The sequence below is a fragment of the Giraffa tippelskirchi genome, chromosome 2, assembly GCF_054371585.1.
Source record: "Giraffa tippelskirchi isolate mGirTip1 chromosome 2, T2T-mGirTip1v1.2.pri, whole genome shotgun sequence".
NCBI classification, from domain to species: Eukaryota; Metazoa; Chordata; class Mammalia; order Artiodactyla; family Giraffidae; genus Giraffa; species Giraffa tippelskirchi.
This window is the reverse complement of record NC_137276.1, coordinates 109,001,383-109,023,960: the sequence shown is the minus strand read 5'-3', so window position 1 is coordinate 109,023,960 and position 22,578 is coordinate 109,001,383. Positions and strand designations below refer to the sequence as shown.

The 22,578-nt window shown below is 52.1% G+C and overlaps 1 protein-coding gene across 1 annotated transcript; it reads left to right on the top strand.

The window, feature by feature from the left end:
• The first annotated feature begins 5,796 nt into the window (after positions 1–5,796).
• DNMT3L (DNA methyltransferase 3 like) lies at positions 5,797–21,757 on the top strand. Its single transcript, XM_081573639.1, has 12 exons — positions 5,797–5,905; positions 6,322–6,411; positions 6,717–6,761; positions 7,645–7,724; positions 7,799–7,911; positions 8,941–9,112; positions 12,152–12,239; positions 13,365–13,453; positions 15,515–15,590; positions 16,073–16,212; positions 19,412–19,497; positions 21,279–21,757. The coding sequence occupies exons 1-12, from the start codon at positions 5,797–5,799 to the stop codon at positions 21,442–21,444; spliced, it is 1,254 nt and encodes a 417-aa protein (XP_081429765.1). The 3' UTR covers positions 21,445–21,757.
• The last annotated feature ends 821 nt before the right edge of the window (positions 21,758–22,578 follow it).

Here is a 22,578-nt window from a genome sequence, read left to right as displayed (position 1 = left end):
CAGATGGCACCGTCTCTGCCAAGCTGCCTCAGGGTGCACGGTGACCTGATACCCTGAGAGAAGAGCACCTATACAGCAGTGCCCTGGGGCCCCACCTGTACCTGTCCACACACTCTGGGCGGAAACTTCAGGAGCCTCTGCTCCACACTGCCAGGTCAGGTGCTCCTGCCCCAGGATGCATTCCCTGCTGTTCAGGTCCAACAACAAGAAGTTTGTCCCTTCCATAGAGCTAGAATGGGCCCCTGGAACCCCCCAATTCCCCTTCTGCCAGAGGAACAACACAGACAGGGAAGAAAGAGTAGGGAGCAGAGGTGTGTGGTCAGGTGACAGGTCTACACCCCAATCCCTTTTGGCCCTTATAATCTTTTTAAATCTGGTGTCCCAGTTTAAAAACTAAAATGAATAAAAGGAAGAGAAAGCAATCAAGACAGTGTACTCAGACATAGGGGAAATTATTTCATCATCATTGTCAGTTTCATCATTCTCTTCCCTCCACTAAAAAAATAGTCTTAATAAACTCTTTCAGAATAAATATTCTAAAATATTGAGAAATACATGCTCACGAGTTGAAAGAACTAATATTATTAAAATGATAATACTATCCAACATAATCTATAGATTTGACAAAACCACTATCAAAATTCCAATGGTATGTTTCACAGAAAGGGGAAAAAAAAATCCTGGAATTTGTATGGAACCACAAAGACCCCAAATTGCCAAAGCAATCTTGAGAAAGAAGAACAAAGCTAGAGGTGTCACACATCCTAACTTCAAACTATATTACAAAGTTACTCTAGTTAAAACAGTATGGTACTGACACAAAAACAGACACATAGATCAGTAGAACAGAATAAAAAGCCCAGAAGTAAATCCAAGTATATATGCACAATTAATTTACGACAAAGAAGCCAGAAATATACAATGGGGAAAGAAGAGACTCTTTAATTAATGGTTCTGGGAAAACTGGACAGTCACATGGAAAAAAAATGAAACTGGACCTCTATCTTACAGCATACACAAAAATTAACTCAAAATGGATTTAAGACTTGAACAGATAACCTGAAACCATAAACCCCTAGAAGAGAATACGGGTGGTAAACTCCTTGACATGGGTCTTGGCAATGGTTTTTTGGATTTGATGCCAAAAGCAAAGGCAATGAAGGCAAAAACAAACAAATGAGACTATATCCACACTAAAAAGCTTTACTGCAAAAGAAACCATTAACAAAATGAAAAGGTAACATACTGAGGGAAAATATTTGAAAATCATATGTCTAATAAAAGCTTAATATCCAAAATATATAAAGAATTTATACAACTCAATAGCAAAACAAAAGACAATTTGATGTAAAATCTAGGCAAGGAATCTAAATAGATGTTTTCCAAAGAAGATATATGGATGTGTTCTGTATGTCTTCCAACAAACAGGTACATGAAAATATGCTCTACATCACAAATCATCAGGGAAATGCAAATCAAACACACAGCAAGTTTTCACCTCACACCTGTCAGAGAGGCTGTTATCAAAAATGCAAGAATAACAAATGCTGGCAAGGATGTGGAGAAAAGGAAACCCTTGTGCCCTGTTGTGAGAATGTAAATTGGTGCAGCTGCCATGGAAAACACGAAGGAGCTTTCTCAAAAAATAAAAAACAGAACTACCACACAATCCAGCAAAACCGTTTCTGGGTATACATCCAACAACAATGAAAACACTAATTTGAGAAGATATCTGCACCCTCATATTCATTGCAGCATTACTTACAATAGTCAAGACATAGAAACAACCTAAGTGCCCATCAATGGGTGAATGCATCAAGAAAATACAATGTATATATACAATGGAATGCTACTCTATCATAAAAAAGGAATGAAATTTTGCCATTTGTGACAACCTGGATTGGCCTTGAGGGCATTATGCCAAGTGAAATAAACCAGAAAAGACAAATACCATATGACCTCACTTACATGTGGGATTAAAAACAAACAAAAAATCCAAACTTACAGATTCAGAGAAGGTGGTTGCCAAAGGTGGAGACTGAGCAGTGGATAAATGGGTCTGGGTCTCCCACATTGCAGCTTGACACTTTACCCTCTGAGCCACCAGGGAAGCCCAGATAAATGGATAAAGAAGGTCAAAAGGTATAAACTTTCAGTTAAAGATAAATAACTCACAAATAGAGATGTAAAGTATTGCATGATGACTATAGTCAATAATTTGCTGTTGTTTAGTTTCTAAGTTGTGTCTGACTGTTTGCAACCCATTGGACTGTAGCCTGCCAAGCTCCTCTGTCCATAGGATTTTCCAGGTAAGAACACTGGAGTGGATTGTCATTTCCTTCTCAAGGGGATATTCCCTACTCAGGGATTAAACTCTCATTTCCTGCCCTGGCAGGGGATTCTTTACCTCTGAGCCATCTGGGGAGTTTAGTCAATGATAATACAGTGTGGTTAAAAAAGAAACTATTTTAAAATACTGTGTATCTACAGAAAATCTCTGAAGCTAGGACAGACCTCCCACAAACCCATACCCACTGTGATTAACATCTTGCTTCTGCTGCTGCTGCTGCGTCACTTCAGTCGTGTCCGACTCTGTGTGACCCCACAGACGGAAGCCCACCAGGCTCCGCTGTCCCTGGGATTCTCCAGGCAAGAACACTGGAGTGGGCTGCCATTTCCTTCTCCACATTTTGCTTCAATGTGATACAATTGTAACACTTAGTGAATCACCCATGGAAAAGAAATGCAAAAAAGCAAAATGGCTGTCTGAGGAGGCCTTACAAATAGCTGAGAAAAGAAGAGAAGCGAAAAGCAAAGGAGAAAAGTAAAGATATTCCCATATGAGTGCAGAGTTTCGAAGAATAGCAAGGAGAGATAAGAAAGCCTTCCTCAGTGATCAATGCAAAGAAATAGAGGAAAACAACAGAATGGGAAAGACTAGAGATCTCTTCAAGAAAATTAGAGATACCAAGGGAACATTTTATGCAAACATGGGCTCGATAAAGGACAGAAATGGTATGGACCTAACAGAAGCAGAAGATATTAAGAAGAGGTGGCAAGAATACGCAGAAGAACTGTACAAAAAAGATCTTCACGACCCAGATAATCACGATGGTGTGATCACTCACATAGAGCCAGACATCCTAGAATGTGAAGTCAAGTGGGCCTTAGAAAGCATCACTACGAACAAAGCTAGTGGAGGTGATGGAATTCCAGTTGAGCTATTTCAAATCCTCAAAGATGATGCTGTGAAAGTGCTGCACTCAATATGCCAGCAAATCTGGAAAACTCAGCAGTAGCCACAGGACTAGAAAAGGTCAGTTTTCATTCCAATCCCAAAGAAAGGCAATGCCAAAGAATGCTCAAGCTACCGCACAATTGCACTCATCTCACATGCTAGTAAAGTAATGCTCAAAATTCTTCAAGCCAGGCTTCAGCAATATGTGAACCGTGAACTTCTAGATGTTCAAGCTGGTTTTAGAAAAGGCAGAAGAACCAGAGATCAAATTGCCAACATCCGCTGGATCATCAAAAAAGCAAGAGAGTTCCAGAAAAACATCTATTTCTGCTTTATTGACTGTGCCAAAGCGTTTGACTGTGTGGATCACAATAAAGTGTGGAAAATTCTGAAAGAGATGGGAATACCAGACCATCTGACCTGTCTCTTGAGAAATCTGCATGCAGGTCGGGAAGCAACAGTTAGAACTGGACATGGAACAACAGACTGGTTCCAAATAGGAAAAGGAGTACATCAAGGCTGTATATTGTCACCCTGCTTATTTAACTTAAATGCAGAGTACATCATGAGAAACGCTGGGCTGGAAGAAACACAAGCTGGAATCAAGATAGCCGGGAGAAATATCAATAACCTCAGATATGCAGATGACACCACCCTTATGGCAGAAAGTGAAGAAGAACTAAAGAGCCTCTTGATGAAAGTGAAAGAGGAGAGTGAAAAAGTTGGCTTAAAGCTCAACGTTCAGAAAACTAAGATCATGGCATCTGGTCCCATGACTTCATGGGAAATAGATGGGGAAACGGTGGAAACAGTGTCAGACTTTATTTTTTTGGGCTCCAAAATCACTGCTGATGGTGATTGCAGCCATGAAATTAAAAGACGCTTACTCCTTGGAAGGAAGTTTATGGCCAACCTAGCTAGCATATTTAAAAGCAGAGACATTACTTTGCCACCAAAGGTCTGTCTAGGCCAGGCTATGGTTTTTCCAGTTGTCATGTATGGATGTGAGAGTTGGACGGTGAAGAAAGCTGAGCACCGAAGAATTGATGCTTTTGAACTGTGGTGTTGGAGAAGACTCTTGAGAGTCCCTTGGACTGCAAGGAGATCCAACCAGTCCATCCTAAAGGAGACCAGTCCTGGGTGTTCATTGGAAGGACTGATGTTGAAGGTGAAACTCCAATATTTTGGCCACCTCATGCGAAGAGCTGACTCATTTGAAAAGACCCTGATGTTGGGAAGGATTGAAGGCAGAAGGAGAAGGGGATGACAGAGGATGAGATGGTTAGATGGCATCACCGACTCAATGGACATGGGTTTGGGTAGACTCCGGGAGTTGGTGATGGACAAGGAGGCCTAGCGAGCTGCGATTCATGGAGTTGCAAAGAGTCGGACATGACTGAGTGACTGAACTGAATTGAACTGAACTGATACAACATTGTTGAAACTGATAAGCCATAGTTTACTAGATGTCCTTGGTTTTCCTCTAATGTCGTTTTTCTGTCCCATTTACTCTAATCATCATGCCTCCTTAGGCTCCTCTTGGGTGTGACAGTTTCTCGGATTTTTTCTGATGAGCGAGACAGTTGTGATGGGTCCCAGGCAGGTATGTTGCAGGCTGTCCCGCCTCTGGAATCTCCCGGTGCTTCTCTCATGGGTGGAGGCTGAGTCACAGGTGGGGAGGGATCCCACAGAGGTGACACGCCATCCTCGTCTCACCCCACCAGGAGCAGTGCTGTCCACTCCACTGACCACTGTGCTGTCAACCTTGACCTTGGCATGTTTCTCACTGCAGAGCTACTCCCCGACATCCTGCTGAGCTATATAAATATATATATTTTTATTTATTTATTTATTTATTTATTTGGCTCTACCAGGTCTTAGTTGGGGCATGTGGGATCTAGTTCCCTGACCAGGGATAGAACCTGGGCCCCTGAGTTGGGAGCCTGGAATCTTAGCTGGCCACCAAGGAAGCACCCATTGAGCTTTACACAGGGAAATCAGGCCACCCTGCCCACATCCAAACCGAAAGGAGGGAGCCATGAGCCCTCTCCAGGCCAACTGAGCTTCCTCCCCACTAATCGCCCCTTGGCCCCTCCCACCGCGGCAAACGCCCCCACTCCCAACCGTTTATCCGACCCAGAACCTTCCCCCTCATTAGGCACCACACCTCTTAGACCCCTAAACCCCACTGAACTCCCTCCCAGCCATTCCTGCCCCCCTGCCCCCGCCCCCAGCCTAGAGTCCTGAGAGACCTAAGGCCCGCCCCTGAGTCCCCCACCCACGCACTCAGGCCCCATCACTAGGCCTCCTCACTCCGCCCCCTAAACCCTCTTCCCCCACACGGGTCTTCTCATCCCTCCCCACTGTGAGGACTCTCCTCCCCCTCCCCCTCCCGGGACTCCCTAATCCCCCACCCCCAAAGGAGTCCTCCACCCTTCCACCCAACACTCAGTGGCACTGAGGTGTCCCCGCCCTCGCCCGCCCCCATCCATACGTTATCCTGCACCCCCCACCCCTGGTTTCCTGCTGATTCTGGAAGAGGTCCCTTCCCAGATTCCATGGCCCTTTCCTCCCCCGGGACCCTGAACCTGGAGACCCTGGATGGCTCGGACCCTGACCCAGCCCTGCCGCTGGATGGGGAGCAATGGCCCCAGCCATGTGAAATCCGTGAGGCTCTTTCTTCTTCTCAGTAGCCCCCCTGCCTTCAAGGGTTCTTGAGAGAGACCAAGGCTGGGTGGGGTCTGGGAGACCCTGGGGTGGCAGGAACATGGGGTGGCTGAGGGGCCCTCAGCTGGGGGGATGCAGACCGAGGAGGTGCCACAGAGGACCTCAGGCCCTCTGAGGCCCAAGTGGCCCACCTGATGGGCAATCCCTGAATTCCCCCTCGAGGCTGGCACTCACTACCGGTATTCCTGCCCCTCGACACCATCTCCGCCCTGGGTTGGGAGGGGTGAGTGTCACTGTGAGAGGTGGGTAGGGGCTGAACTAGGGTTCCGAGGCTCCGAGAGGCTAATGGAGCACTTTCTCGCTCTCCGCTGTCTGTCCTGTCTCCTGGTTTGGTGTCCCCTTGGCTGCTACACTAGTCCCAGACCCAGAGGCGGAGCACAATCTGGACGTCACCCTGGTGGGTTCCAGCGAGCTGTCGTCCCCACCATCACCCGGACCCCGCAGAGGTGAGGGTTCATTTGAGTACTGGGCCCATCACTTGGGATGCCAACTCGAGGCCTGAGCACTGTCCAGGGTTCCCAGCTTCTGGAATAATCACGCGTCACTCAGGAGCAGGAGGGCCCCATGCCAAGCCTCCCCCACCCCGGCGATCAGCTTGGATGTTTAAATGTCACCGTGAAAGGTGGAGGTAGGAGGGTGATGCTGGCCCTCTGGCTCCTGTGACTTCAAAAGATCGACTTTGAGGCTCATCTCTTGACCTGTTTGATGTAGGAAACAGGCAGAGGCAGGGACTGCGTCTTTTCTTTTCCAGATCTTATTGCATATGAAGTCAAGGTCAACCAGCGAGACATAGAAGGTGAGCATCACACACCTGCCCAGGTGAAGAGATGTCAGCCCTCTCAGGAAGGGCTTGCAGCCTCACTCAGTTGTCCATCCCTGGAGGAGGGCAGTGGACACCACTGGTGCCCAGCTTGTACCCCCTCCACCTGCCCTAAGGACCCTGACCCGTCATTGAAGGTGTACGCTTCAGTGTCTTTTAGTATAATCTTACATAATGTGCCACCACCACTACAATCTAATTTTAGTGCATTTTCATCACCTACACAAGAAACTGGTACCCACAGTAACTCCTTCCTCATCCCGCCCCTCTTTCAACTCTAGGCAACCACAAATCTACCTTTTTTCTCTATGGGTTTGCCTAGCCTGGATCCCCTGCATTTACACATGAATTTTTTGATCATGGATAGCAATTTCTGCAAAAAAAAAAGAAAAAGAAAAAAAAAAAACAGCTGGAATTTTGAGAAAGATCTGTAGACCAATTTGGGGAGGCTTGCCATTTTAATGGGCTTCCCTGGTAGCTCAGTGGTAAAGAATCTGCCTGCCAATGCAGGAGATGTGGGTTTGATCTGTGGGTCGGGAAGATCCCCTGGAGAAGGAAATGGCAACCCACTCCAGTATTTTTGCCTGGGAAATCCCCTGGACAGAGGAGCCTGGTGGGCTACAGTCTGTGGGGTCGCAAAGAGTCAGACACAACTGAGTGACTGAGTACACATAGCGTTTTAACACTCGTTAGTCTTCTGGTCCACCAACACGGGATGCCCTCCCATCTGTTTGAACTTTCTTTCAAGAGCAGTTTGTGGTTTTCAGTGTATAGGTCTTGCACTTTTTCTGTTGTTGCTAAGTCTGTTGCTCTGTCTGGCGGTGTCATGACGCACATTGACTGTGGGTTTCTGCCTCAGATGTGTGTATCTGCTGTGGAAGTCTCCAGGTGCACACACAGCACCCTCTGTTTGAGGGGGGGATGTGTGCTCTGTGCAAGGTAAGCAGGGAGGCGATGGTGGCTTTGTGGCTGCCTCAGGGCAGACTGGGCAGCCTGGCTTTGCTCTTGCCAAGGACAAGTTCCTGGAGTGCCTCTTCCTGTACGACGATGACGGGTACCAGTCCTACTGCTCCATCTGCTGCGCCGGGGAGACGCTACTCATCTGTGAGAATCCCGACTGCACCCGGTGAGGCCAGGGGCGCCGGGGATCTGGAGTCATGAAGGACTGCTGCCCTTAAACCTGGGGAACGCCCATCCTTCTGGGCTCTGCATCCCGGAGTGCAGGGGACTTTCCCACCCCACTCCCCAAAGGAGGCCTGTTCCAAAGCTTTCAATTTCCATCTCAAATATTTCATGTGCTGAAGAGCCTTGACCTATGGGAGGGGCTTCCCAGGTGGCGCTAGTAGTCAAGAGCCTGTCTGCCTGTGAAAGAGACGTAAGAGATGCTGGTTCGATCCCTGGGTGGGGAAGATCCCCTGGAGAAGGGCATGGCAACCCACTCCAGTATACTTGTCTGGAGAATCCCACACACAGAGGAGCCTGGCAGGCTATGATCTGTGGGGTCACAAAGAGTCGGACACGACTGAAGTGACTTAGCACGCATGTACGCTTGACCTATGGGAGGGGGTGTCAGAAGCTGTGTGCTTGTGATTTTTCTTCTGTTTTTATCGCCAAGACATAGCTGCTCCCTCGATGGTTAAGTAGGACAGTGGCAGGACACCCACATGTCCAGGGTCAGGCGGGTGCCTTCATTCTTCCCTGCTATGTACCCACCTGAGCTTTACTTGCAGTCCCTCCCTCCAGCCCTTCTGGGCCACCCTTGTATTTACAGCTCCCACCCCACACCTGCCCCCCGTCCCCTCAGTGGGTGCTCCTGCACTTGAGTTCATGGGGAGATCTCGTCTGCTTTCTTAGATGCTGAAGTTTGGAGGAGAACAGCTGGCGTAGGGGAGTCTTGAAAATCTGCCCCTGTCCACAGGTCCCCCCGTCCTCTGCGGATGACTGGGGCCCTGTGGTTCTAGGTCCCTGAGAGGGACTGGCCCCCTCCCTCAGCCACAGCCTTGTCTCCCTACCCTGCTGGCTTTGTCTTTCCACCTGTCTTTTCACTCACTCCAGAACAAGGAGCAGGCTCTCTGCTACATGCTGGACCATCGGGGTTTCACCTGGTGATGAGGCAGCGTCATTTCTGCCGCTGTGGTTTTCTGTTTGACTCCAGATGCTACTGTTTCGAATGCGTCGACACCCTGGTTGGCCCCGGGACCTCGGGGAAGGTTCACGCCATGAGCAACTGGGTCTGCTTCCTTTGCCTGCCCTTCCCCCAGAGCGGGCTGCTGCAGAGGAGGAGGAAGTGGCGGGCGTGGCTGAAGGCCTTCTATGACCGGGAGGCGGTGAGTGGCAGTTGGGGCTGGAGGACAGAACTGGCAAACAGGGCCCTAACTTGGCTCATTTCCTCCGGCGGCTGGTTGCAAAACGCCCATCCGCTCTGCTTCTGTGATGAAGTTAAAGGCTTTTGAGCAAATGCACTTTTCTCATCTTCCTCTTTGATAGCAGTGTCCGCTAGATGTCTGTCTTCCACAAATCCCTTTAGTGCAGTAGCTTTGTTTCTCCCAAGCCTGGGAACCAGCCATTTGTAGGAGGTAGGAGAGGGCCCAAAAAACATGGGCCTCTGAGCTCAGCAAGGGGGAGCAAACACCTGGGCAAGATCTCCTAGTCCAGCCCGGACAGCTGGCACAGACATGGGTCCTCTCTGGGATCAAGGCCAGGGCCATGAGCTAGGCAGGAGTGTGGGCTCATCGCAGTAGGGTGGGCTCATCGCAGTAGTTTGAGCTCTGTTCCTCAAAGATACACCCAAGTCCTAACCTCCAGTACCTGTGAACGTGACCTATTTTGGAAATAAGGTCTTCGCAGGCGTAGTTTAGAGAAGGATCTTGAGGTGAGGTCATCCTGGATTGGGGTGACATGAAATGCAGTGAAAAAGCAAGAGAGTTCCAGAAAAACATCAATTTCTGCTTTATTGACTATGCCAAAGCCTTTGTGTGGATCACAATAAACTGTGGAAAATTCTGAAAGAGATGGGAATACCAGACCATCTGACCTGTCTCTTGAGAAACCTGCATGCAGGTCAGGAAGCAACAGATAGAACTGGACATGGAACAACAGACTGGTTCCAAATAAGAGAAGGAGTACATCAAGGCTGTATATTGTCACCCTGCTTATTTAACTTATATGCAGAGTACATCATGAGAAACTCTGGGCTGGAAGAAACACAAGCTGGAATCAAGATTGCCAGGAGAAAAATCAATAACCTCAGATACGCAGATGACACCACCCTTATGGCAGAAAGGGAAAAAGAACTAAAGAGCCTCTTGATGAAAGTGAAAGAGGAGAGTGAAAAAGTTGGCTTAAAGCTCAACGTTCAGAAAACTAAGATCATGGCATCCAGTCCCATGACTTCATGGGAAATAGATGGGGAAACAGTGGAAACAGTGTCAGACTTTATGTTTTGGGGCTCCAGAATCACTGCAGATGGTGACTGCAGCCATGAAATTAAAAGACACTTACTCCTTGGAAGGAAAGTTATGGCCAACCTAGATAGCATATTTAAGAGCAGAGACATTACTTTGCCAACAAAAGTCCGTCTAGTCAAGGCTATGGTTTTTCCAGTGGTCATGTATGGATGTGAGAGTTGAACGGTGAAGAAGGCTGAGTACCGAAGAATTGATGCTTTTGAACTGTGGTGTTGGAGAAGACTCTTGAGAGTCCCTTGGACTGCAAGGAGATCCAACCAGTCCATCCTAAAGGAGATCAATCCTGGGTGTTCATTGGAAGATCTGATGTTGAAGCTGAAGCTCCAATACTTTGGCCACCTCATGCGAAGGGTTGACTCATTGGAAAAGACCCTGATGCTGGGTAGGATTGGGGGCGGGAGAAGAAGGGGACGACAGAGGATGAGATGGTTGGATGGCATCACCAATTCGATGGACATGGGTTTGTGTAGACTCCGGGAGTTGGTGATGGACAGAGAGGCCTGGCATGCTGCAATTCATGAGGTCGCAAAGAGTCGGACACGACTGAGCGACTGAACTGAACTGAACTGAAATGCAGTGATTGGTGTCATCTAACAGGAAGGAGTGGGATAGAGACACATGGGGGGGTGGGGGCTGAGTCACGGGGCAGGGCAGGCACTGACCAGGGCAGCCTGGAGCCTCAGATTCCTTCTCTGCTGTTCGAGGCCGGCCGATTCTGGGGAGTCGCTGCACACCTGGCATTGCTGGGCCAACCATAGGGGCACGTGGTGGCCTCACCACCCTGCGCTCCCTGACAGTGGATGGAGCAGGTGCCTTCAGGGTGCTTTTCGAAACCAGGCGCCTGCCTTCCCAGTAGAGCCTTCTTTAGGTCCATCTTGTGGCAGAAGCCACCCATCTCTGTGTAAAAGCCCAAGCCAGCAAACTGCAGGAGGGGTTTCTCATCCAAGGGAGAAGGGGTGGATACTCTGAACCACTGTTACTGCCCCAGGGGAGTAGGGGGAAGGAGGCGTGGCTCCTGCAGCTGCCACGGGGAACGAGGACGTGTGTCCCCAAGTGTCTGTCAGGGCTGCGCCTGCACCAGATATGCCCTGCCCTCCCCACGCCCCCAGGAAGCCCAGGACTGCCTGCCCTCTCCCACTGCTTCACTTTTTGCTTGCATTGGGTGCCGTCCACCTGCTCCAGTCCTGGGCTCGGGGTCTCCTGGGACCCCCACCCTCCACTGCTTGCAGGCAGCACCTCTGCTCAGGCCTGGTCATCCATCCACAGCTTGATGTCATGCTCATAGGAAGCCAGGAAGCCTCCCGGGGGTCGGGAGCTCGGGAGTGCTTGTTTCCTGGATAGATCCACCACATCTCTGCCAGCTGGTGCCCTGCACGGGAGGGTGGGTGTTACCAGACACCTTCTCAGCTCCTGTCCTCAGCCCGGCCCCTTCACACGGAGACATGGGTGCTGGCTCAGTCCTGGCCTGGGAGAGGCCCTGTGCTGGTAGCCTTCACAAGTGGTGCCAGGTGACTTGGGGCCTGGGTTCAGAGCCTGCAGAGGGGACAGAGAGGGATCCAGTGTCTCCCATGGCCATGGGTGTTCAGAGGGCCCCAGGTCAGAGACTCCTCCCATGAAATACAGGCAAGTGGTTTCTCTAGGGATAGAGTTATCTCCTTTCACAAGCAATGAATTCCCGAGCACCTGCCTCCCCTTTGCTGGAGATGCGGTTGGTGGGGGAGGGCAAGAGCCTCAGCCTGGGGGATGGGCTGGATCTTCATGAAGGCCTGGGGGTCAGTGCGGTCAAGGCAGGGCCAGCCCCCTCAGCAGATGTGCAAGGCCTGAAAGAACTTGTCTTGACACTCATGGGCTCTAAGACTAGGTAGTCATCAGAATGTTCTGGGTTTTTTTAATAAATAGGAGAGTCCCCTTGAGATGTACAAAACTGTGCCTGTGTGGAAGAGAGAGCCCATCCGGGTGCTGTCCCTTTTTGGGGAAATCAAGAAAGGTGGGTGCAGTGACACCTGAGGACTCATGCTAGAAGAAGGGTCTGCTTGGAGCGAGACTCACAGGGGACCCAGGGTGTGTGCAACAAGGGCGGGGGTGCGAAGGTCCCCAGCATCACACTCACTGCATGTCTGGGACTGGGGGCTGGGCAAGAGGATGGCCTGAGGGCCGCTTCAAGGAGGCGAGGGCTGCAGCTGTGCAGGAGCACCTGGGGCTCCTTCCTTCAGCTGGGCTGCCTTGGAAAGAAAATTCACATAGCAAGATGGTGGGTGTGAAACGCCACAATGAAGGCCAGCTCTCTGCTAGGACAGCCCTGCCCAGAGCCACTGAACCTCACACACCTCCATACACCTGGTACCCTTACCTGCCCCACCCCTTGCCGGGCTCGCTGCACCCTCCATCTCTACCCAGATGCCCCCATCACCCATACGGTCACATGCTGCATTCTAGCCTTGCCTGGGTGTCCTGTGCCTGCGGACCCCGAGCAGACCCCCACCTGCCGGTACCTTTGGAAATCCTGTGGATTCTTGTGGGCCCAGCAGATGTAAGAGGAATCAGTGAAAATACCTCTGTTAGTCTCTGGCCAAGTGGAATGGGGCCATCTGCCCTGCTTCTGGCGCTCCCTGAGTGCCTGGTAGTGTGATCACAGTGGCCCCGTGCACATCCGTGTTAAGGATCTGGGGGCCGAGACACACAGAGTAGGCATGGCTTCCCCTGAAGGAACCCAGGAGTCGCAGCCCACGGCCACTCAGCCTTCCAGTCCCTGCCCAGACAGTGAGTTATTTAGTTTGCGAGATCCTTTCTGGGCTCGTCTTCCAGTGCCTCAGCTGCACGCTCTCCTGCAGCCCAGCCCTGTCACCCAGCCTGACCAGGTGACATCAGCATGCCTTGCCACCACCCAGTGGTTTCCTAACCCAGAGAGTGGCACTGCAGCCTGGAGTGCTGGTTTTGCAACACGTTGCTTGATTTTCTGAAATCAGTGCTTGCTCACCCCGTCATGTCGCTGGAAAGATAAAGTCTGCTTGCTATATGATAGCCATACTTTCTGATCAGCTGTTGGCCTTTGATTCCATGTCGGGTCAAAACCCAACACCAGCCCTCTGTGTCCTCTCGGCTCCCCACCCAGAACTGACGAGTCTGGGCTTTTTGGAAGATGGTTCTAAGCCAGGAAGATTGAAACATTTGGATGACGTCACCAACGTAGTGAGGAGGGACGTAAGTACTGCCAGCTCCTCCAGAGCCCCGGTAAGGGCAGACTCAGCTTCTCCAGGCCCCTGGTGAGAGCAGACTGGGGGGAAGGGGACAGGGGACCAGGCAGAAAGAGGGGGAGGGGCAGCCCCATGCTTTGCCCCCTGCAGGGCCAACCTGGGGGGCCTCTCATGGGGATCGCCCCCATAATGGGGGAGACGAGAGGGGCGTCTTTGTGGCCCCCACGCTGCCTGCTCCTGCTGTCCTGAACATGGTCTGGGAGGGAGGGCCTAAAAGTGGCTCAGCCAGCTCCATCAGGAGCGTCCTGGGGTGGGAAAGGGATGGGAAGCCTCCTCCGGGGTCCTCCGCAGGAGGACCTGGGCCCTCGCCCGAGGCCCACACAGCCCCTCACATCAGGATTAAAGCCCATTGTCCCTAGAGCCCAGCCACCCCAGGCACAGGGCCTGAGGGGCCGGAGCACTGGCCATTGTAGGTGGCAGCAAGGAAACAGCCAGTGTAGGGGGTCCACTCTGCCCCCAGGGTGCCAGCCAGAGCCTTATAGCTCCACTCCTTCCCATCCTGGTCTGACCCAAGGGTGCGTCCCGGGGGCCAGCCCTCCTCTCTGGCTGAGCCTGGAGACTCCCCACCAACCGGTTCATCTCCCTGGGGTCTGCCCTGCCTTGAAGCCCAGAACAGTGTCTTCTCACCCCACTGGCCCCATCAGATGTCCTACCAGGGAGCGCTTCTGGAGTGCTTCTGGTCATCACACTCGTCCTAGGCTCCCCAGGCCAGGTCCTCCTTTGAAAGGCAGGATGGTCCTGGCAGGGCTGGACAGTGATATGAGGCCTCCCCCTCAAGCAGCAGAGCTGCAGGACAGAGCAGACATGGAGGGGCTCTTGCTGGTGCAGTGGAGGGTCTAGACCCCTCCCATATGAGCTCTGAGTCTCAGTGGTGACAGTGACTCCCATATGTGTCATCATCGCTTGGTTCCCCAAGCATCCAGTCCTTTTCATGAGGTTCATGACCCAGGCCTTCCTGCAGTGCCACCGCCCTGGAGATGGGGCATCCAGCTGCCACCTGCTCCCATGTCTTTACGGCCACCTCTGGCTATCCATGTCTGTGGGTCTCAGGGGATTCAGAGTGCTTGCTGGCGGACTCTTGGGGAGAACAGGATGTCCCTGCAAGACCTTGCTTCCTTCACGGCATTTCCTGGGTTGTCACAGTAGCCACGAGCCTGCAGACTGGCCCCCCAGCTCAAGCTCACCTCTTCTAGCCCCCTTGCCTCCTCCCCTCCAGACACCCCTCTGTACTCATCCCAGTCTGCAGCCTGCAGTAGAGCCCCTGGATAGAGCCCCTGCTACAGAGTGCCAGGAGTGGGCCTAGTCAGGGGCAGGGGCAGAGGCAGAGCTGGCGAGGTGGGGAGCTGGCGTCTGATGCGGGCTTCTGTCCACCGATTGGGTGAGGGTCCAGGGAAGCCAAGTCTGCTCTGGACGGGTTGCTGTCATAGAACCAGGCATCCAGTGTTTGAACCAGGCATCCAGTGTTTGGGTCTCATTTATTTTCTTTTTAAGAATAGCTTGGGCCAGTATCTCTAACCAGGGCCCTGGGTCATGTGGGAGGGGCACTTGGGTCCCTGATGGTGAAAGCACATCCTCCACTCAGGAGGGTTGGGGGCCCCATGGGGTGGGGGCCGCCCAGGCGGGTTGGGGGGCCTTGGGGTGGCCTGTTGCTGCAGGGGCAGGAGCAGCTCATGCTCCCAATATCCACTGACCCATCAGGGGCTCGATGTGTATTTTCCAGCTACACAGGAAATACACATGAATTTGGGGGGCCTGTGTGTCAACCTCCCGGGAGAGTCTTTGAGGGCGCAAAGGAATCATGGTACTCAGATTCCAGGGCCGCCTCCTCCAGATGGAGGTAGTGAGGTTCCCCGCACCCCCTGACTTACAGAGGGCGGGTCTGACCCAGTGGGTTTCACTGCCCCGCCACCCCTTCCATGAGGGTCAGCCTGAATCACATGATTAGACAAACAAGGTACCCGACCCAGGAACCCCTCTCCCTTCCTGAGCCATCCCTGTCCTCCTGCAGGTAGACGAGTGGGGCCCCTTCGACCTCACCTATGGCTCCACGCCCACCCTGGGCCACACCTGTGACCACCCCCCAGGTAAGAGACTGCCATCTGCTGGGACTCCGGGGCCTCTTGTCCCCCACCCCCTCCCACACACCCCAGCACTCTTCAGGGAGGGCAGGAATTGCAAATTGTCTGCAACTTAAAAAAAACTACTGGGGCATCAGAGACATGTATCACTGTCCGTATTCAGTGATCACGTCCTGGTGGTTTTTGAAGTATGTACCCTGTGGATCCATCACCACAACCACAACAAGAGCGGGTCTGTCACCCCAGGGCGGCCTGACGCCCCTCCCACCCCATCTGCTTGGCTGTGTGTCCCTCAGGGGCCTTACCCAGCCACTCACACCTGTGCTATCTTAGTGCCAGGCACATCTGTGCCCTCCAGGCTGCTGGGGGGCAGGCGGCCACAACGCAGCTGAGGTCTCCCCTCCCCACTCCCGCCAGAGCCCCGCCCTCCTGTCCTGGGTCCCTCCCAGTCGGTGGAGCCCAGACTCACCTGGATGCCCCCTCCCCAGGGTGGTACCTGTACCAGTTCCACCGCATCCTGCAGTATGCGAGGCCCCTGCCTGGCAGCCCCCAGCCCTTCTTCTGGATGTTCGTGGACAACCTGGTGCTGACGGAGGAGGACCTGGATGTGGCCACTCGCTTCCTGGAGGTGCGTGCAAGTTGGGGCTTCTCCAGGGGACACTAAGGCCCCTTGGTGGGGGCACACTTAGGTCCCGGCCCTGATGACTGGTTTTTCAGAATTCACGGGGCCCGCGAGGGTTGTCGTGCCACTGAGGCCCCAACGATGCCTTCCCGATGCTTCACTCTGGATTCAAGAAGCTGCCACTGGGGGTCATGTCCTTCTCCCCCCACCCAGCTCCGTCCGCACACATGCATGCACACACACATGTACACACATGTGTGTGGACACATGCACATACATGTGCACACACTCACACTCACACCCATCCTGGGGAACCAACAGCCTTGTTCTGTCTGTCCTCAGGCCCAAGTCCTGGCCTTTAGGCCACTTCTGGACTCAGTGACCCTCTGTCCAGGCCTGACCTGGCCCATCCTTCCCAGCTCGCTTCGCCCCCCACACAGGGCAGCCCCAGGCCAGGCTGGGTGTCCCCTCATCTTAGGACATCCCCCTGCTGTGTTCCAGTGTTTATAAATTGACAGGAAATGTCTCCTGGCCACCTGGTTGCCACCACTCCCACTGCATTTGTCTTTAGATCCCTCATCACCTCCAGGACATCTCCACAAACTTGCAAATCTGCCCACAGGCTTTTCTCACTCAACTGTTACCCTGGAAATCCTTCTGTTGGAAAAGCACTTTTCTCCTTCTTTGTTTTAATTTATGTGTTTTTGTTTTGTTCTATTTGTATGGACATAAAAAATTGCCTTCAACCTGTTTCCCTGAACACATGGTTGGGTGGTTTCCAATCTCTTGCTCTTAAAAACATTGCTACGAGGCAGGGATGTGAGGGGGGATGACTGTGGGGTGGATTCCGGAAGAGAGGTTGCGGATCCATGTGCCATTTTCAGGGATGCTGCCCCTCACCTCCAGGGTGTCTGCATAGCCCCTCTGACGGCAGAGCTGCTCCTTCCCCTGCCTGCCCACAGGGTGTCCCAGCTCTCTGCCTTCCTTCCTTGGCTCCAAGAGTCCTGCTCTTCTTTCCTCCTACGTGGTTGGGATTTTTCCATTCTGTATCTTACTGGTTTTGATTTGTATTCAAGAAACTATCGATCTGTCTAGATTAATTTAGCTCCTGTTACCTTATTGGACTACTTTGTGGATGACAGTGGTTTGCAGTTGATTCAGGTAGACGTCCTAGATGTTTGAGCAGATTTTCTGCAAGCTGTGACAGTTTTTGCTTTCCAATTCTGTACCTCGAATTTTGCTGTTCTTGCATTCCTCTGGTGTCACGTTGCATCACAGTAGTGGCAGGACATGCCTGCCTGGCTCCTGACTTTCACAGAAATGTTCCCAGTGTCTCTCTCCTAGGCGGAGGCTGATTTTGAGGCCACAGTTGATAAATTTCACTATGTTAAGGAAATTTCTAGTCATTTCCCTTGATTTCTACTTTTTTGATCCATTTTAATTAAGAATAATTGTTGCATTCTGTCAAATGTTCTTTTTTATGTTCATGGAGATAATTAAATTTATTCTTTAGATCTGTTGTGAAAGTGTTAGTTGCTCAGTTGTGTCCAACTCTTTGCAACCCCATGGACAGTAGCCTGCCAGGCTCCTCTGCCCATGGGATTTTCCAGGCAAGCATACTAGAGTGGGTTGCCATTTCCTTCTCCAGGGGATTTTCCAGATCCAGGGATCAAACCTGGGTCTCTCGAATTGCAGGCAGATTCTTTAGTGTCTGAGCCACCGGGGAAGCCCTTTATACAATAGAGTATGCTAATAGATTTTCTAGTAGTCATCTGTCCTTACATTCCTGAAACTTACCCAATCAATTGTATGTGCAGCTTTTTTGACGTATTGCTGAATTCTGATGAACAGCATTTCATGTAGGATTTTTGCTTTGACACATGCAAGAGAGGTGCGTGTGAGGTTTTTTTTGGCTTTGTGCTATTTTTATTGGTTTGGATGTCAATGTTAAGCTTGCTTTGTAAAAATATTTAAAGATTTGACAATGGTGAAATTGTCTGGATTGGTCCTTGTTGCCCAGGTTTTAAATGGGAGCAATTCTTCTGTAGAAACTAATTTGTTAATAAGATTTTCAATCTTTTCTGAGATCACTTTGTTATGTTTTCCCAGAATGCCATTCATTTAAGTAAAGTTTAAAATCATTTTCATAGAGTTGAGCAAAGTGTCCTCATGATTCTCTTACTTTCTTCCGTGTCTGTGGTTATTTCTCCTTTTTAGGGAGCCTGGAATTTTTAAATACTGACATGTCACCACATATGAGCAGTCAGGACCAGGCTTGTAAGATTCCCTGATTATTGAAAAGTCTATGAATATGTGATCCTGAGTCCAGCCAAAGCCAGTCTCCAAACTTGGGCAGCAGCTATCAGCAGACCTGGAGGACTGCAAAGATGCTGGCTCTTGACCGTTTTGTGAGCATGTTTGGTCGCTCAGAATCAGTCCCGAATTGAAAGTAGGCAGGAAGAACTCACTGTGTGTCCTGTGACTGCTCCCACTTTGTTGTAGATCTACATTTCTGCTGATGGCAGGGAACAGCTAGACGTGCCAAACACAGGACTGCCTGTCTCTGCCCTGTACCTGACGGTACATCCAGCTGTGAGCTCTCCTCCCCACCAGGGGTGTGGACATGGGAGGAGGCCGACATGTCCAGAACAGTTCTGCCACCCCCAGAACTGAGTCTGGGGAGGTGGAGCCCAGGCTGCCGGGGTGCATGTCGGGGATTAGATGGTCTCTTGGCCCCGTTTCTCCTGCCATGGCTCCCCAGACCCTCCTCCCCTGACCTTTCTAGCGAGACTGTGGCCCCAGGATCCAAGTGCTCCCTTGGAACGCGAGGCATCAGCCCTTTTGGAAGTCTGCTGTCTGCCCGCAAAGCCTCTTATCTGCCGGAGATGACACAGCTCTTGGCTCAGAGATCAAGGAATTCTTTGTCCTTCACGGAATCCACCTCTGCTGTGGAGCAGACGGGGAGTCCCTGGGCATGTGACCTTTGGAAATGAAAAATCTGCCGGTTAAAAGGTCTAAGATAGTAACTCAGTTTTATCCTTATAAGGTGATTGATAAGAAAACAGACGTGCCATGTGAACAGTGTCGACTGAGAGAGCTTCCATCCAGCAGGGCTGCAGACTGTGCTCTAGGCTCAGACAGGGCGCCCGCGGTGGCTGCGGCCTATGGGTGCCCCCAGCTCACAGCCTGTGTTCCCACCCCTCAGACTGACCGGGTGACCATCCAGGATGTCCGCGGCGGGACTGTGCAGAATGCCGTGCACGTGTGGAGCAACATCCCTGCTGTGAAGAGGTACGCCCTGTGCATGTGAAGTCCCTGGAGGCCTGCAAGCACACCGGCTGTGGCCGCATCACCAGGGAACCCCGGGCGGCTGAGGGAGCCATGCCCAGGCAGCCTCCGTGGCCAGCTCGGGGCACCCCACAAATTCTGGACACGCCCAAGGCCAGTGGGCCCCCTTTGCACTTCAGGGACCTCCTCCCCGCTTTCACACTGGTCCTTTCTGAGCAACTCACCTCTGGACGAACTCCTGGACGTGAGCCACCCGGCATGTGCCCCTGTCCCCTGTCCCCGAGCTCTGGGCACCTGCCTCACCCTGCACACCCCCACACCCATGTGAACACACCCAGTCTCTCATAAGCTCACACTCATCATATACACACAGAACACATACTCACACAGGCCCACACTCTCACTCATGTTTTGCCATGCCCTTTTGGGCCACACTGAGCTTCTTCTAGCCCCTCAAACAGGTCTGCCTAGGGCCTTCACACACACGTGCGCGCGTGCACACACACACACACACACACACACACACGTGCTCATGAAGACACACACAGCCCCCCTCTGCTCCTGGAATATTCTCAGTACTGTTGATCCGCAGGAACATCCCCTCGCTGTCCCTGCACACCCCTAGCCCTGGCCCAGCCACCCCACTGCTCCAGGGACACTGCCCTCCCCTCCTGACCCTGCTGCATGCCCCCCCAGGGCCCTAGAGGAGAAGGCCGTCTCCTCCCCCAAACCTCATGCATCTGGCCTTTGCCCTTGTCTTGCCTGCATCTTCCAGGGCAGTAAGTCATGTGCCTTCCTCCTGACAGTTTCTGGAAACTTCTCTTTGCCACCTCCCACGCCAGCCTTCTCTCTGCTCACGTTGTGGTGCCCGCCAGGCCTGCACCCAGGACTGTAGTGGGGGGAGGTGGGCAGCAAGGTGGAGCAAGTTCTTAAAACACTGTCTTTTTGAAGACTTGAGGGTCACCCAGCCTCATCTACAGCATACCCCCCCACTTCTGGCACCTGGAGGGAGGCATTGGGGCCTGGGGGCACACCTGGACCCCAGAAACACAGCAGGTGCTTCCCCTCAGACCTGTGTTGCCTCAGTAGTGAGGGAGACCTGCGTCACTGGACGTAGGGACCTCTCTGCCCAGGTGACGGGCAGCTGCCTCTGGACAGCCCCAGACTCCCTTGGACTGTGGAGCTGCAGATGGCGAGGGCGAGCTGGGGTGGCCTTCACCCCCAAAGTGAGCTGGGAAATATTCCCCAAGTCCAGTGAGGTGCCCAGCGCCATGTCCGGGAGCCTTGAGTCCTTGGGTTTCATCACATGGTGAGCAGGGTCCCTGCTGAGTGGCCTCTGGCCCGGCATTCCAGGGCCTGCAGGTGGCCATGGTCAGCTCGGGTGCAGTCGAACCCACGGGGAGGCCACAGAATGCTGCTGGACCAGCCTTGCCCACGAGTCCACCCTCCTGCCTCTGTGGGTCTGCTCCGTGGTGGCCGCTCCACACGCAAAGTGGGACCTGCTGAGCTGGGCCAGTAGTTTGTCCTTGGGAACCCTCTGTGCCCCCGTCTCCAGGGACGGACTCCTCCCTGGGGGAGGTGGGAGGTGTGGGGGCCGTTGTCCCCTACTGCCCAGGACACACCTGTCACCCCCCCTCCACTGGGTGAAAAACTCACAGAGGGTGGGGGCTCTTACAAGGGTGTTTATCTCAGGGACCTCAGGGAGCCTGGCGAGGCCGCACCCCTGGCTTCCAGGGTGTCTGTGTGGTCCTCGGGTGGGCACCAAGCCCCTTTCTCCTTCACAGCAGGCACTTGGCTCTGGTGTCCCAGGAGGAACTCTCCCTAATGGCTCAGGACAGGCAGCGAGTGAAGCCCCCTGCCCAGGGCCCGGCCACGCTGGTGAAGAATTGCTTTCTCCCCCTGAGAGAATATTTCAAGTATTTTTCAACAGAACTCACTTCCTCTTTATAAATGAGTCATTATACCATGAAAAAAAAAAAAAAAAGGCTTTTCCTAGAACAAAGGCAACTTTCCTTACATTGTCTTTATTTTCCTTTTCAAATTATTATTTTATTTGCTTAACTTTGGGTTTCCCATGGTTGCTAAAGACCCACCATCACCCTTTGGATCTGGTAGTCCTGCCCCCACTGTGATCTTTGGTGGGAGGAAGTGAAGCCCAGGGTCTAATGGTGGACGAGACCCAGATGTTGTCATGCACCTTGTGGTGCTCGAACCATTTCTGTCCAGTTGAGAAGTTACAAATATATTTATTATGATCATCACAGGTCCTTTTTTGGTGTTTTTGTGTGTGGTGCTAGGTGCTAAGTCGTTCAGTCATGTCCGACTCTTTGTGACCTTATGGACTGTAGCCTGCCAGGCTCCCCTGTCCATGGGCTTCTCCAGGCAAGAATACTGGAGCAGGTTGCTATGTCCTTCTTCAAGAGATCTTCCCAACCCAGGGATCAAATCCATGTCTCTTATGTCTCCTGCATTGGCAGGTGGGTTCTTTACCATCAGTGCCACCTTATCCTGTAGGACCTGGGGCGTGTGTGTGAGAAAGACGAGCAGGACATGTGGCTAGCACCTGTGTTATTATTACATGTAGTCAATGCCGTCATAACTGCCATGTGTCATGATGGTTAAAACCACCCATCCTGGTGAGAGGCACATGAAACATCCCAAACCTTTGCAAAGCGTGGGATATCTGCTTGGTCAGCAAAGGGAGGGCAGGATGAAGGGAAGGAGTGGAGGCCGAGGCCAGGTCCACTCATGAAGCATGTGACCTCTGTCCTCCTTAACCCAGAGGGACTTGCTTGTGGAGGCAGGTTCCCTGTCTGCCCTGAGCTCTGGTGAGGACTTTGCAGTCCTGACAGCTGGTTCCAAACCACATGTGATAAACCCACAAGGGATCTTTCCAGATTAACCAGAAAACCCCCCAAAGAGATCTAGACTCAGATAAGCACACAGGTTCCACTTGTCCTGGGCATCACCCTGCAACTGGGGACATGCTCGGGATCAGCTGGTGGTGATAGTGGCTTGTGGAAGAAAGAGGGAGGGTGTTTTTAAAATATTTTGAAATAGAATGGAAGTTGTGATGGTTAATTT

What these genes read in the sequence shown, in the direction of transcription:
- DNMT3L (XM_081573639.1), top strand. Translation starts at nt 5,797, where the DNA reads ATGGCCCTTTCCTCCCCCGGGACCCTGAACCTGGAGACCCTGGATGGC. An exon ending in ATCACCCGGACCCCGCAGAG is followed by an intron (nt 6,412 to 6,716) that starts GTGAGGGTTCAT and finishes TTTCTTTTCCAG; the next exon opens with ATCTTATTGCATATGAAGTC. An exon ending in CCTTCTATGACCGGGAGGCG is followed by an intron (nt 9,113 to 12,151) that starts GTGAGTGGCAGT and finishes TTTAATAAATAG; the next exon opens with GAGAGTCCCCTTGAGATGTA.